The sequence below is a fragment of the Furipterus horrens genome, unplaced genomic scaffold, assembly GCF_987537825.1.
Source record: "Furipterus horrens unplaced genomic scaffold, mFurHor1.1.pri manual_scaffold_5, whole genome shotgun sequence".
Classification (NCBI taxonomy): domain Eukaryota; kingdom Metazoa; phylum Chordata; class Mammalia; order Chiroptera; family Furipteridae; genus Furipterus; species Furipterus horrens.
The window spans coordinates 1,483,202-1,497,975 of record NW_028327175.1 but is presented as its reverse complement, the minus strand read 5'-3'; the positions used below and the strand labels follow the sequence as shown (position 1 = coordinate 1,497,975).

Here is a 14,774-nt window from a genome sequence, read left to right as displayed (position 1 = left end):
GTAAAACATGTCTGAGTCCAGGTCTTGTCTTTCCTTCAGATTTTGAGAAGCATGCTGTACAGGGGCTCCGAAGTGATGCGCGAGGTCGCGTGGGTCGTATTTGACGAGATTCATTACATGAGAGACTCAGGTACGGTGCGCTGGTTGCCGAGGGGTGTGCGCCACGCGTGTTCCTTAGGAGCTGTGTTTGGAGTCCTGCTCTGGGAAGGCTTCCAGGCTGGTGAGCACGTGGGGGCCTCGCGCCCTGTGCCCCGTGCCTTCGTCCGGCTGGTCTCTGCCCTGAAAAAGAGTTTGCTCTGCTCTTGCACGAGGCTAGGGTTCCAGTGAACTATACTTTGCACGACACAAAACATATTTCTAGTAGGACCTCATTCAACTGCAGCTTTTTAAATGGTTACTTTCTCTGGGTAAGAAAACGTAAACTCAGACAAAACTACCAGAACTAGAGCTGCTTTCCTCCTAACAGAGCAGCGCTCTCTGACTGACGGTGAGGAATGGCTGAAACCTCTGGCCAGAAAATTAACTTTCTTAATTTTTATTGTCTTCCAGTTTTTTTTTAAACTAAGAAATGAGTATGGTAAAAAAACGGGAATTATGATATAAAAATGATCAAAAAGAAAAAGTTACAGATATTTCTTTGCTTGAACTATTACACTACTATATTGGATAAGTATTCTTGGAATTTCGGATGGAACTGGGAGGGCCAAGCTAACAAACACATTTAAAAGTTAAAAGGTTAATATGTACACACCTAAAACTCAGGTGTTGTTTAAACTAAAGCACTGGGTTAACCTGTTCCTACTCATGTTGAAAAAGAATAGAGTTCAAGTAATCATGTTCCCTTTGACCATTTTACCCTTTACAAATTCGTAGAATTAAGTTCTGAACAATGTTGTAGTTTAAAAAATTTTATTTATTTATTTACTTTTGGAGGGGGGGAGAGAAAGAGAGGGAGAGAACCGTCAGTGTGCGGTTGCCTCTCACGGGCCCCCGAGTGGGGACCTGGCCCGCAGCCCAGGCACGTGCCCTGACCGGGAACCAAACCAGCGACCCTTTGGTTTGCAGGCCGGCGCTGCATCCACAGAGCCGCATCAGCCAGGGCAGTTGTTTTGATTTTAAAATGCTGAATCCTGTGTCGATGTGTTTATTTTAGAGGGAAGCCCTCAAACTGGTTTCTCCGGCTCTTTCCATTTTGGTAAAACTGACTGAGTTTTGCTGTCCCAGCCCCTCCCCTCCCCCATGTCATCTCTGGAGGCCGTGAGGGTGACTTGGACTTAAGGCGCCTTACGCGGGGCGACGGTGTTTCTGTGAGAGCCCGTCTCCGAGTGGGATGGAGGCTGTACTCCTGGCTGGGCTGCTGGGAAAGGTCCGCCCTAAGCTGCCCTGGGCAGCCGTCTGCCGAGGAGTAGCGGGCCCCTTGCTGCTGGGCACGCCCACGGCACAAACCGAAGTGCCCGTAAGGCTCCGCGGCTCCACGCCCTTGGCGGGGGGCCCGTACCTCTCATCACGGGGCTGCGGAGACGGCGACGTGAGGTGGCGCGTCAGTGGCGTGGCACTGACGCTCGGGTCCGCTCCCTGCTTGCAGAGCGCGGCGTGGTGTGGGAGGAGACCATCATCCTGCTCCCGGACAACGTCCACTACGTCTTCCTGTCGGCCACCATCCCCAACGCCCGGCAGTTCGCCGAGTGGATCTGCCACTTACACAAGCAGGTGCTTCCCTCCCCTTCTCGGTGTCTGTCGTCAGGACCTGAGTGTCCGCGCAGCCGCGCTCTGTCCTCTAGAGCCCTCGTCCCCGGCGCGGCCCAGGTGCAGCCGCGCTCAAATCGGGCTCCCCAGAGCGAGCGACGCGGCTTCCTGTGAGTCGGGTGGCTCGCTGCGCCCCAGCTCAGGCCCAGGCTCTCGGAGTCGCGGGGAGGGGGTCTTGGGCGCGGCAGCCTCCGGAAGCTCCCGAGGCGGTCCTGGCGACGTGCCGGGCTGGGCAGTGGCTGCGTGTCGCGTGCAGCGAGCCTGAGAGCGAGAGGGGGGCCCCTCAGGCCACGGGCAGGACAGGCTGGGTGCGTCCCGAACGCGGGGCGGGGGGGGGGGGGTGTCTCCTGTGAGCGCACGCGGACCTTTTGCTTCCCCCCTTGGCTTTTCTTGCCCACCCGGAGCGGCGGCGGCGGGCCTCCCAGCAGGCACGCGTTCTGTGTGACGCACGGTCTCAGTCTTAGTTTCCCGCCCGTATTTTCCCGCGCCCGCAGTGGCCTCACAGACCGGTTTTCACCTGCTCCTCACACACTGGTGCCGTTGGGTGACCCTCACGGTGCTGCTGTGGGTGGGGACCCCGGCGGCTCTGCAGGAGCCCGACCCACCTGCCGGGGCCCCGACAGCTGCCGTGGGGCTGAGAGCCCCTGTGCCGTGGGGACGGGCCAGGCGGGGCTCCGGTGTCAGCGCTGCAGCTGAAAGCAGCTCCTCGGCCCCGATGAGGAAGTGGGTAACCCTGAGCAGATGATGGCGTGGCTCGAGACCTGTTTTTTCACGTTTTTCTCTTGCCTGGTTTTGAAGTGATTTTTAAGTGTTTTTTTTTTTTCCTTTTTGAAATGCTGAATTCAAACGTCTCATTTCCCCCAAGTCCTTGCGGGTGGGTCAGCCCCACTGTGGTATCGCAGGAACGGAGCGCCGCGTGTCTAACCGTGTCCCCCTCCCCGCAGCCGTGCCACGTGATCTACACGGACTACCGGCCGACCCCGCTGCAGCACTACATCTTCCCGGCCGGCGGCGACGGCCTGCACCTCGTGGTGGACGAGAACGTGAGGGCGGCCGCGCGTGGGGCCGGGGCTCCCCTCTCTGCCCTCTCCGCCCTGAAACAGTGTCCCTGCCCGGGGCTGCCCTGGCTGGAGCTGTGTGTTGTGTGTGTGTGTGTGTGTGTGTGTTTGACAAGTTTCATTGCCCTGTGCACGAATGAGGCTTTCCTCCTCTCCCGTGTCGTGAACGCTTGGCGAGCAGGGACGCGGGGCGTGCTTCAGCGGCTTGTGCCTCTCCTGTCGCCTTTTGTCGCCTCCCAGCACACGCTTCTGAGCTGTTCGCACGACCTCTGGTGTGATCTTCATCACCACGCTGTCTTCACTGGGGGAAGCTTTGCTTCGAGGTGGGGGCGGTGTCGGGGTTGGGGTGGAGCAGCAGCGACACTGCACAGAGGCTGTCTGGTTCCAGGGCGACTTCCGAGAGGACAACTTCAACACTGCGATGCAAGTCCTGCGGGATGCGGGCGACTTGGCGAAAGGGGACCAGAAGGGCCGGAAAGGAGGCACGAAAGGTGACTGGGACCTTTGTTTGGAGGTTTTTGCATGGAAATTGTGTTTTCAAAATACATTTTTTAAAAAATTTAACTTTTTCCCTCAGGATGCTACGTAAAGATCTAGATAATCCATGAAAAAACTGAAGGAGTAAAACTTGATTTCTTTGGTCTACCTGACATTTTTGGAGTTGAGTCCCACACTGCCCAGTGAAGTGTACCACTCAGTGGTTACTAGTCCATTCCCAGAGCTACGCAGCCATCACCACGGCCATTTGTTAACTGTGATATGACTCACACCCCAAAACTGTCACCATTGGGAAGGGGCCTGTTGGGGGGGTTTCAGTACACAGTCACCCGCCTGAGCTGTCCGGGCGTTCCCATCGGGTCAGAAGGCAGCCCCTGCCCGGGAGCAGCGACCACTCCTCTGCCCCAGCGCCTCCCCGCCTGTGTCCTAGGTCACTGTTTTCCTGGACCTTTTGTGTACGTGGAAGCATAACGTGTGTGGTCTTGGCTTCTTTCACTCCGCATGTTATCATGGTTCGCCCATGTTATTGCATGTGTCAGTACTTCATGCCATTCCACGGTGTGAACATACACCTTTTATGTGTGCGCTCCTATGCTGATGGGCATGCGGGTGTGGCTTTCCCTTTCTGATTGCTGTAAATACTGCTGCCGTAAACGTGTGTGCCCTTTGTCTCCTGTGACTGTTCTCTCTTCTCGTGAGCACGTGCCTAGGAATGGAGTCCCCGCGTCATGCGCTACATCTGTGTGTGACCTCTGTGGGGCTACCCGGTTATTTTCTGAAGTGGCTGCACCATTCACAGCCCCATCAGAGGGGTGTTCCTGCCCTGGCCGGGTGGCTCAGTTAACGAGAGCAGCGTCCTATGTACCAGAAGGTCGTGGGTTCGATTCCTGGTCAGGGCACGTGCCCAGATTGCAGGTTCAGACTCGGTCGCGGCGTGTACAAGAGACACTGACCAACGTTTCTGTCTCACGTGGACATTCTCGCCTTCCCTTCCCTTTATAAGTAAATAATAAGCGTGTCCTCGGATGAGGATGGATAAATAAATAGATGTCTCATTAAGGAAAAAAAAGGCAGGACATGTCTTCTCCGTCCTTGTCAGTACCCTGGTCTGTTTGATCATTGTCACCTAGAGGGATGCAGTGGCCTCAGAGTGTGGTTCGATTCACATTGTAGCTGGTGGTGTGGAGTGGGTTTCCATGTGCTTATTGGCCATTTGTGTATCCGGCCCCCCCTCCACCCCGCACCCCCGCCCCACCTGAGGACATTTTTTCATTGATTTTAGAGAGAGAAAGGGAGGGAGAGATGAGAGGGAGAGGAACATTGACTGGTTGCCTTCCGTACATGCGCTGACTAGGGATTGAACCCACAGTCCAGGCGTGTGCCCTGACTGGGAATCGAACCCGCCACTTTGGTGCCCGGGATGATGCTGCAGCCAACTGAGCCACACCGGCCCGGGCCCCTTCGCACATCTTCTTTGCAGAAATACCTTTTCCCACGTTAGCAGTGTGCCGTCTTTTTGTTATTAAGCTGTAAGAATTCCTCACATGTTCTGGATACTAGACCCTTAGATACATGGTCTGCAGATATTTCCTCCTATTCTGTGGGTGAGGATCGTCTTTTCGTTTTATTGTCTGTGTCTGTTGAAGTACAAAAGTTCTTAGTTTTGTTGAGACCCAGGTCACCCGTTCAGTTTCTGTTGCTGTGCGTCTGGTGTCGTGGCCCCGAAGGCGCGCGTGACTCCACGTCGCGAAGGTGGACTGCAGTGTGTGTTCACTTGTGCCATTCTCTCTGTTTTTACACTCCTTCCCTTACTCGTCTGCGCCCATCCCTGCCCCCTCCCCTCTGGCCATCCCCCCGCTGCAGAGTCCGTGGGTCACGCGTGGAGGGAGGCTCTGTGGCTGATCCCTTCCCTCCTGCCGTCCAGTCCCTGCTCCCCTCTGACGGCTCCGTCTGTCCCGTGTGTCCGGGCCTCTGCTTCTGTTCCGTTCGGCAGTTTATTTTGTTCGTTAGAGCCCACGCAGGAGTGAAATCACGGGGTCTCTGGCTTTCTCTGACGGGCTCGATTCACTCAGCAGAATGCTCTCCAGGGCCCCGCGCGCTGTCACAAAGGGCAGGAGCCCCTCCTCTGGGACGGCCGAGGAGCGTCCCACTGCGGACACGTCCCCAGCCTCGTCCCCCACCCACTGTGACGGGCACGCGGGCTGCTTCCAGATCTCCGATACTCCTGTGTGTCTTGAAGATAGTTTTGTAGCGTTAGCTTTCATGTTTAGGTCTGTGATTCATCTTGAGTTAATTTCGGGTTTGGTTTTATATGTCCTCTGCAGGACCGTCAAATGTGTTCAAGATCGTGAAGATGATTATGGAAAGAAACTTTCAGCCCGTGATTATTTTCAGTTTTAGTAAGAAAGACTGTGAAGCCTATGCCCTTCAGATGACCAAGCTGGACTTCAACACAGGTACTGCGTAACGTCAGCGCGGTTTTAGCGTCAGGGGTGCGTGAACGTAAATATGTTTCTGCCGAGGCGTTACCTGTTGTCCGTGGCTGAGGCACGCAGCTCCCCTCAGTTACAGTGGCAGGCGCTCCTCGCGTCTATAGAAGCCTTAGGAGAGCCGCTTGCCGTTCTTGCCTTTCCCTGTCTTCTGTGGGAAGGCGTGAGCACAGTGCCCTGTGACATCCACGGAGCCCCCGCCCCGAGCAGCGTGAGACCCACAGCCCGTGCACCTCACTGCCCAGCGGCCGGGGGGGGGTCTCCGCGCTGCGCTCCTCCTGCCCTGGCAGGCTCTGGCCTTCTGCTTCTGGAAAGCCGCTCCAGGGACGACCGCCCTTGACCTAACCTAACCTTTGAATAAAGGGAGAGAACTTCTAGCAAATTAATGAGTTACCCTTGTGTGTGAACTGTCAGTGTAACTCGACTGAGGTCACACGAGGCCGTGGCCCGGCCCAGCCGGAAGTGGCGGCGTGCTGAGCCCCAGCCTAGGGGCCCCTCAGCTCAGCCCTTTGCGTAAGGATCCCTGTACGGTGCGAAGTACATCCTGGTCACCCAGGGTCACATTTCAGTCACGCTGTTCCCTTCGTAAGGACACAGACCTAAACCCCCTCGGATTAAAGCCGCTTTTTACAGAGCCGTGGGTAAAAGGGACGAAGGACAGGGTCCCCTGAGAGGCGGTAACACGGCAGGTCCCCAGATCCCGTTCTGTCTGCTCAGTGTCAGGCCGTTACGGCACGGGTGGGCGCCGCAGAAACGGGAGCCTGCGGTAGCGCCGGCCTCGTTTCCCGTCGCTTCCCTTAACGCGACTCTGGGGGGCGCTTGCAGTGGCTTTTGAATGAGGGCCCCGCTCTGTTGGACGTGCGTTCGCATGGCCGGCGGGGCCGAGCCTGCTCCGTGCGGCGGGTTCCGTGTGGGCGAGGCCAGTGAAGGGGGCCCTCCTCGCACTCAGCGGCCCGTACGAGGAGGAGGGTAGCGCAGTGGCGGGGGTGGGGGGGCCTGCCGGGCGGGGTCTGCGAGGCCGCTCCCACTGCCCCCCTCCGGGCCGCCCGCAGCGCCGGCCCCGCCCTTCCCACGCTGCTGCGCCCTGACTGCTGGCGGGGGGGCCCACGGCAGGCGGACACTCACGGGCCTCTGGGCTCTCTCCCTCAGACGAAGAGAAGAGGATGGTGGAGGAGGTCTTCAGCAACGCCATCGACTGCTTGTCGGACGAGGACAAGAAGCTCCCCCAGGTCTGTGTCAGGGCCCCTCGCGCCCCGTGGGTTGGCCCGCGGCCGCGGTCGGCTCACCGTGCGCCGGAACGGTGCCTGGACTCCCTGCCTCTGAGAAGGCGGCAGAGGGAAGACTCGCCGCCTGCAGGGCTCTCCTCCCGGGGCTGTCAGGGCCGAGGGCTTCCTGCATCTGTGCCCGGTCACACTGTCACAGCTCACGACGGTTCTTACGGCTGACGCCCGGGGAGGGCTCGCAGCTGGTCGGGAACGCGTGCCTGCCGTGCCTCGCCCGGCCGGGGACTCCGCGGCGGGCTGGGGTCCCTCCTACGCCCTGGTCACAGGAGGGCGTGACGGGCGTCGGGCCTGAGAACGGCTGCTTCCGTCCCGCCTGGCCCGGGCGGGTGCGCCCGGGGACGGCCGGGGGGCCCGCGTGGTCTCCGTGCCCAGGGCTGCTGCGACCTGCGGGGATGTGTGACAGGACCCAGTAGCAGCTGGCGCTGGGCGCAGCACGCGCCGAGGAGACGGCTTTGTGGTCCCGTCCGCCCCCTGCAGCTGAAGGCTGAGCCGTGTCCTCGCGTGTTCTGTTGTCCTCGCGTGTTCTGTCACAGCGTGTTCTGTCACGGCGTGTTCTGTCACGGCGTGTTCTGTTGTCACGGCGTGTTCTGTCACGGCGTGTTCTGTCACGGCGTGTTGTCACGGCGTGTTCTGTCACGGCGTGTTCTGTCACAGCGTGTTGTCACGGCGTGTTCTGTCATGGTGTGTTCTGTTGTCATCATGTTCTGTCACGGCGTGTTCTGTCACGGCGTGTTCTGTCACGGCGTGTTCTGTCACGGCGTGTTCTGTCACGGCGTGTTCTGTTGTCCTCGCGTGTTCTGTCACGGCGTGTTCTGTCACGGCGTGTTCTGTCACGGCGTGTTCTGTCACGGCGTGTTCTGTCACGGCGTGTTCTGTCATGGTGTGTTCTGTTGTCATGTTCTGTCACGGCGTGTTCTGTCACGGCGTGTTCTGTCACGGCGTGTTCTGTCACGGCGTGTTCTGTCATGGCGTGTTCTGTCACGGCGTGTTCTGTCACGGCGTGTTCTGTCACGGCGTGTTCTGTTGTCACGGCGTGTTCTGTCACGGCGTGTTCTGCTGTCATCACATTGTTCTGTCACAGCGTGTTGTCACGGCGTGTTCTGTCACAGCGTGTTCCGCTGTCGGCACGCTTCTCGCGGCGGCAGGAGTGTGAGGGGCCGGACCCCGCCGTGTGTGTCACGTCACGTTGCTCCGGCCGCTGCGCTCTCTGGTTTGCGTGGGCCTGTGTTTAAGTTCCTTCTGTGCAGGTACAGGCGCTGCCCTCGTAACTTAAGTTGCGAGGAGACGCCGTGATGCCGGAGCCCTTGGGGGGGCAGCGGAGCCTTTATGAAGCCTTGTTTAGATCGCGCCTTCAGACTGGGTCGTCAGCTGCTTTGGGGAAGGGCTGCGGCAGGGCCGCGTGGGCGGGTTCCGCGCCCACTCGGAGGAGGCGTGTGGCGTTGCTTCCGGCAGCACTCCTCCCTGGTTGGCCCTCTTTCTTAGTCGGCCGGGGCAGCGTCTGTACTTGCCCCTCGCCTCGCACCGCGACGTAAAACGGGTTCCGCTTCCCTCGCAGGTGGAACACGTCCTTCCTCTCCTGAAGCGGGGCATCGGCATTCACCACGGCGGCCTGCTCCCCATTCTGAAAGAAACGATAGAGATTCTCTTTTCCGAAGGGCTGATAAAGGTAAGGCTTCGCTTTTGCCCGACGTGCGCCCCAGGCTGGCGCTGTGTGAGCAGCTGGGGGTCCCCGAGAACCTGTGCGCGGACAGCTGCGCGCCGGCCCTGCGGCCGTAACCGGGCGCTGCGGCGGGCCTGGGCGACGCGCTCGGCCTCCTGCTCGCTGGCCCCGGTCCCCGCGGTCTGGGGCGGGGGGCCCCTCGGGAGCCCTCCCCGGCTGAAACGCCGTAAGTCAAAGAAGCGCTTACAGTAATTACGTGGGAGTTTTGCGGTGCGCGTTCCCAGACCCCAGTTCGGCTCGTACACAGCGTCTTCATTCCATTCGCCGCCACCAGGATGCTTAATCCCATCCGGCCTGCTGCTCAGTGTCACGCCCTCACGGGTCCCCTCTGACTCCTTAGGACACGTGTTGCTAACACGGATGGGCACCGTGAATCCGGACGTGCTCCGAACTGCTGCGGAGTGAGGGGCTGAGCACGGGTCCTGGGAGGGGCCGGGGGGCCGCTCCTGCTGCTGCTTGGGGCGCCCCGCCTCTGCGGTGGCTGCTGGGAAGCGTTGCCATTCTTTGTAAAAGCAGAGGTGGCCTTTGGGTTCCCTTTGGCTGCGAAATCAGCTCCTCACGTAGGTCTTCGTGGGGCGGGTGACACGGGGGTGCCTGCCCCTCATCGGTTCTGGGCTGTGGGGAAAGAAGGCGTTCGTTCCCTTCTTCTGTTCTTCACGGCAGCAACGGTCACCGCAGTTGGTCCCGGGGGCGTTTGGGCAGCGTGCTGCGGTCAGGCCTGGCATGGGTCTGGGGGCGCTCCGTTCTTGCACGGGTTAGAAAGGCGGGGTAGAGAGGACCAGGGAACCGCAGGGCGGCGTACCGACGCTCTGGTCTAAGCCAGTCTGATTCAGGGTTTGAAATTATGTTGCTGCCTGCACCGGGACACGGGGTGCTAAAAACGGGGCGCAGCTCCACAGTGTGGTCCTAAGCCTACGTGTGACTCCGTCATTTTGTTTAAAGTGAGGACAGAAATTTCTCATGAGAACCTCAGTACCAAGTAGAGCATTTAAAAGAGATTCGGCAGCAGCCGTCCGTCTCGAGAGACGATGGTGTAGCTTCTTAAGAGTCTATCTGCACCGCCGAGAATGGCTGTGCAGTCCGACTCGGGAGTGACACGGTATCTGTCTCCTCCCGTGTTGAATCGACATCTTGCGATGACGCTGGAGTGTCCTCTCCAGTGAAGCTGAAGCTACAGAGCCTGGGCGGGGTGATATGGAGGGTCTGCTGTTGCCCATGCAGCAGACCCCCCCTCTCTTCGCAGCTGAAGGGTCCAAGGGAAAGACGGAGTCAATACAGCTTGGCTTCAGGTGCGCCGCAGGAGTTGCCGGTGTTGACTACAACGTCAAACCGCCTTAGGGACTCCGGCTCCGGATTTTCTGTCGGGGTTTACTCCCTTAGCCTTTCCCCTGAAGAGGTATGCCGCAAGGCAGCGGAGGTTTTTTGGAGTCAGAGTTTTCCTTCTCTGATGTGCCCTGACTGGAAGATCGAACCAGCGACACTTAGCTCGCAGGCCGACGCTCAATCCACTGAGCCAAACCAGCCAATTCATTCGTCCTAAAGCACAGACGCGAGGCATTTTAGACGGAGAATCGGTCACCGTCCGTCCCCGGGTCTGGCTCAGGCCCTGCGGACGCGTCCTTCTGCATCGTGTGCTTTGTGAGGCCCGTTTTAAAGACTCTTCTTGGAAGTACGAGTGATCCATGTTGGTAGTAAAACTCAGGTAGAACAGTTGTACGTAAAGTGCCCGAGAAATCTCCATGAGCACGCACACAAATACGCGGGTGCCAGGTCCCTTGTCCCTCTTGGTGAAAACTGAGGGTGCCTCCGAGAACCTCGTGACTCGGCTTGGACGTAAACCACACACTCGTGCGCGTGGTGAAGTCTCGGAAGCGGACTGGAGGGGCCGCTGATCCTGGTCTCCTCCCAGAGATCCTCGCGGGCTCTTCAGCTGCCGCCGCGTCCGCAATAGGCTGGTCCTCCCCGGGCCACCCCCACTGGAGTCGCAGGAGGGCTTGTCCCTGAACTAACTGTTTCGTGGGGCGCAGAGAACATTACATAGGATTTAATAATTTTATGTACAAAGAACTGAAATATTTCTGGGAACAGCTTATTGTCTTACTTTTCTAGTCTCATTAACAACTAATTTTGAAAACTGTCTTTTACAAGATTGGTTTATTAGTTTTTCAGCTTGAAATACATGTTTAGTTATACAAGTATTCATTTATTTAGGCCTTGTTTGCGACGGAGACATTTGCTATGGGAATTAACATGCCAGCTAGGACAGTTTTATTTACAAACGCCCGAAAATTTGATGGGAAAGATTTTCGATGGGTAAGTAAAGTAATTTGTATGTTGAAATAACTTTGTCTTCAATTATTTTGCCTAAAGTGATTTTGGCTCATGCAGGCTTTGAGATTTTCAGTTTTAAATACTCATGAACTTGTACCTGAGCTAATACAAGTTTATCAAAGTGAAACGTCAGATCCTTTCCATTTTTATCCTTTAGCCAAAAATAAACTTTCAGTGAAAGTCTGGTGATAAGGGAGGATTGAGTGTTCGGATGATGGGGGTGCTTCTGAGCATCTCAGGTGCCCAGAAGTCCCGTCCCTCCGGCTCACGGCGTGGGAAGCCCCTGGCTGCCCTGCATTTGGAGTGGGGCTCACGGGCCTTCTGAGGCAGGAGGGGAGAGAAAGCAGTGACAGTAAATTTCAGGACTGTGTTTACCAGGTTTTTCCCTAACCTTGGAGCTTTGGTTCTGCCCCTCAGATTTCCTCCGGGGAGTACATTCAGATGTCCGGTCGTGCTGGCCGGCGGGGGATGGACGACAGGGGGATTGTGATTCTCATGGTGGATGAGAAGATGAGCCCCACGGTGGGCAAGCAGCTGCTGAAGGTACCGGGGTTCAGAGTCTGCACCTGTCCCGGGTGTTGGGGGACATACCCAAGGGGCCACTGTGAAATCGGTTCTGGTCCTTTCCGATGCCTGTCCCGGGGAGCTGACCCACTGACCTGTCGCTCCAGGCTGCGCTGAGTGGTTGTGTGTTCCGCTCGGCCCTGGAGAAATCCCGAATGGTTTTATGTGTCATTCTAGGGAGCTGGGAGCTTCGTGATACTAGCTTTTACGTGACTGTCATTCTGAGTAAACTTGGTGTCCTCTGTCGGCACCGGGTAGGGAAGGCTGCAGTGACAGGCCCACCTCTCAGTGCCTGGCAGGTTCGTTTCTCTTACCTGCTCATACCAGGGGTGTGTGAGGATGCAGACTGATGGCGGAGCCACCGTCCCAAACATCACCCGTCACTGCCAGAAGGGAGAAGGGAGCTTCTTAGGCCAGCAATTTACGGTCTGGCCAGGTCGTGGTGCATCACTGCGGCTCATCCGCCCACCCAGTGGGCGTGGGGGCCCCATGGGGGCGCGCTAGCCAGTGGACAGATGGCAGAGCCACGTGCACTGGCAAACAGGATTTTATTTTATTTTTTACAGAGAAAGAGGCACAGAAGCATTGATTTGTTGTTCCACTTACTTCTCTGTGCGCTCATTGGTTGATTCTTGCATGTGCCCTGACTGGGGATTGAACCTGTAACCTTGGCCCATCGGAACGACAGTAACCAACCGAGCTCCCTGCCAGGGCCAGCAAACTATTTCAGCTTCTACTGTCCTGTTAGCGTTTTGGGTTTTTCCTCCACATTCCCAAAGATGAATGTGCTGTCACTTTGTATTGGTCATTTCAAGGGGAAGAACATAATGAATTTCTGTATTTTTCCCAACATAGAGTTCAATTACTTCCCGATTTAATGGGTGGCGATAATCGTATGAAGTTATCTCAATAAACTAAAACATTGACAGGCTTTTCTCTCTCCTAGGGCTCAGCTGACCCTCTGAATAGTGCTTTTCACTTAACCTACAACATGGTTTTGAACTTACTGCGTGTAGAGGAGATCAACCCTGAGTACATGCTGGAGAAGTCTTTCTACCAGTTCCAGCACTACCGGGCGATTCCAGGAGTGGTGGAGAGTAAGTGCCGCAGCCCGGGCTCTGCCCCGGCGCCGCGGGCCGCTCGGGCCGTTGTTTTCTCTGGGGAGGCAGGTCTGGGTCCTTGCGTGACATCGGGGAGACCCGCAGTCTGGTCACTGTAGCCACACAGAATGTTTTAAAGTGAAAGTCCGTTCGGTTTTTTCCACAAAATAAGACACAGTTTTCATCTTCACCAGTAACTTTGTCTGGATATTTGGGTGTCTCACTGTCTCCCACTATTGGCTTCTAGCGGGGGGAGGCTGGGGGGCTGCTCCACGTCTTCCAACACACACGACGGCCCCCCAGCAGAGAGCTATTTGGCTGCAATGTCAGTGGCTCCAGGAAACGTCACAGACCACTGACATATCCGATCAGTCACAGCCCCTCCTCCATTTGCAGCCCAAATCTGTTTTTGCGTTTTTACCTTCCTTGAAATAATAAAGCATAATGCATTGAAAACGTGTAGTTTCTTCCATCTTTAACATTAAAATACTGGACAAAAATTCACCAATTTGATTTTTTTTTAAATGCACGCTGATGTGACAGCTGTCCCCATACAATCTAACAAACGTGTTTCAAATGAAGTTAAAGACGACTGAACAATGCTGGAGCCGTCTACGGAGAAAACCAAACTCACTCCTTGGCCAACCCAATAGGAAAGCCTGTCAGGACACCTTTCCGTGGTGGGTTCACGTTCAGTGTGATTTACTGTGTGCAGTGTGATCACCCGCGTTCCTGAGTGACACTGTAGGAAAAAGCCTGGGCTGCCACCACACGTCTGACCCACAGGACGCACATAGGGCGCAGCCTCACCCTTGCACTTCCTCATCGTAAAAGGACGCCACCGTCCACACCTGTGACGCTGTAACTTCATGGACGACTGACCATGTGACACCCTAACCTGGAGCCGAGTTCAGCGCGTTTACAATCTCTGGTTCCCGATGTTAAGATGACGCTCTCTCAGGTCCGGGAAGGAAGCGTTCGGTGTAATTGCGTTCATGTAGAATCGTACGTTGATTCTTACCATGGAGGATGCTGTGGCTGGTCACACAGAACTGGTTGAAATCCACGTAGAGGCGAACAGCGAAAACGCCGGTTTGGGTCAATCTTTAAGGAGTAATGCAGAGTCACAGTGAAAGACAAAAACAACTCAGCAGAAGATGCAGAGGAACGTTACAGTCATTTGTGGCCTCGCACGGGGACAGCCACGCGGCCCTGGGCAGCGCTCTGTTCATTCCTCCGTCGTCCTCGTCAGACGGGCCTCCTGGGACGGCAGCGGTGGTACGCGTCGCCGGCAGCACTGGTTAAACGGCCCCTGTGCCCGGCTCATGCGTTACGGCCTTTAAAATTCAATTTCAAAAATACAACTGTTAATGACTGCATGGTATTCCACCTCATATCTGTGTCATGATTGATTTAGCAGTAAAGGCAGACGTGAGCTCTTTCTGTCCTGAGTGGATAAGACACGTACTTCCGCTCGGCTTGTATGTGGCCAGAAGTGAGTATAACAGTGCGCCTTCGGCTCAGTGAGCTGAGCCTTCCCCGTTCTACCTGCGGGGGGGGCAAGGGCGTAGTTACCCGCTCCCCTCGGCGTCTCGGGACCCGGGGAGAGGGGCTTCTTCCCACGCACTGTAGAGCTGGAAGGGGCTGGGCCTCCCCTGACAGGTTTTTGTGACGCCCCGAGCAGCAGGGTCGGTGTGGGAGGCTGCGCGTCCTGCGGGTGGCGAGTGGAGGGCAGGACGCGGCTCCATGCTCGGCCGCTGATACAGGGCCAGGCCGTCCCTGCCCAGGCGCTGAGGGTGGGCGCGGCTCCTCTGACCGGGAAGGACAGGGACACGCAGGCGGCCACGGAACTCGAGCCGCTGGCTCTAAGATGTCCACTTACTCACTTTCCGCCAGCAAAGCTGCGGACGTTTAAAACCTCATGAAGTTAATGGCGAGTGTGTAGTTCTGGATCACACGGCAGTTTATTATTTTCTTGTGACCTA

The 14,774-nt window shown here is 56.8% G+C and overlaps 1 protein-coding gene across 1 annotated transcript in view; it reads left to right on the top strand.

Annotated features, from left to right (window-relative positions):
* MTREX (Mtr4 exosome RNA helicase) overlaps positions 1–14,774 on the top strand; it is a 46,559-nt gene that overhangs the window by 12,029 nt on the left and 19,756 nt on the right. Inside the window, exons 7-16 of the mRNA XM_090276111.1 lie at positions 40–130; positions 1,586–1,710; positions 2,691–2,789; positions 3,193–3,295; positions 5,627–5,758; positions 6,941–7,020; positions 8,630–8,740; positions 11,006–11,107; positions 11,543–11,668; positions 12,636–12,786. Coding sequence (XP_090132237.1) covers positions 40–130; positions 1,586–1,710; positions 2,691–2,789; positions 3,193–3,295; positions 5,627–5,758; positions 6,941–7,020; positions 8,630–8,740; positions 11,006–11,107; positions 11,543–11,668; positions 12,636–12,786 — 1,120 coding nt within the window. The remainder of the gene's footprint in view (positions 1–39; positions 131–1,585; positions 1,711–2,690; positions 2,790–3,192; positions 3,296–5,626; positions 5,759–6,940; positions 7,021–8,629; positions 8,741–11,005; positions 11,108–11,542; positions 11,669–12,635; positions 12,787–14,774) is intronic.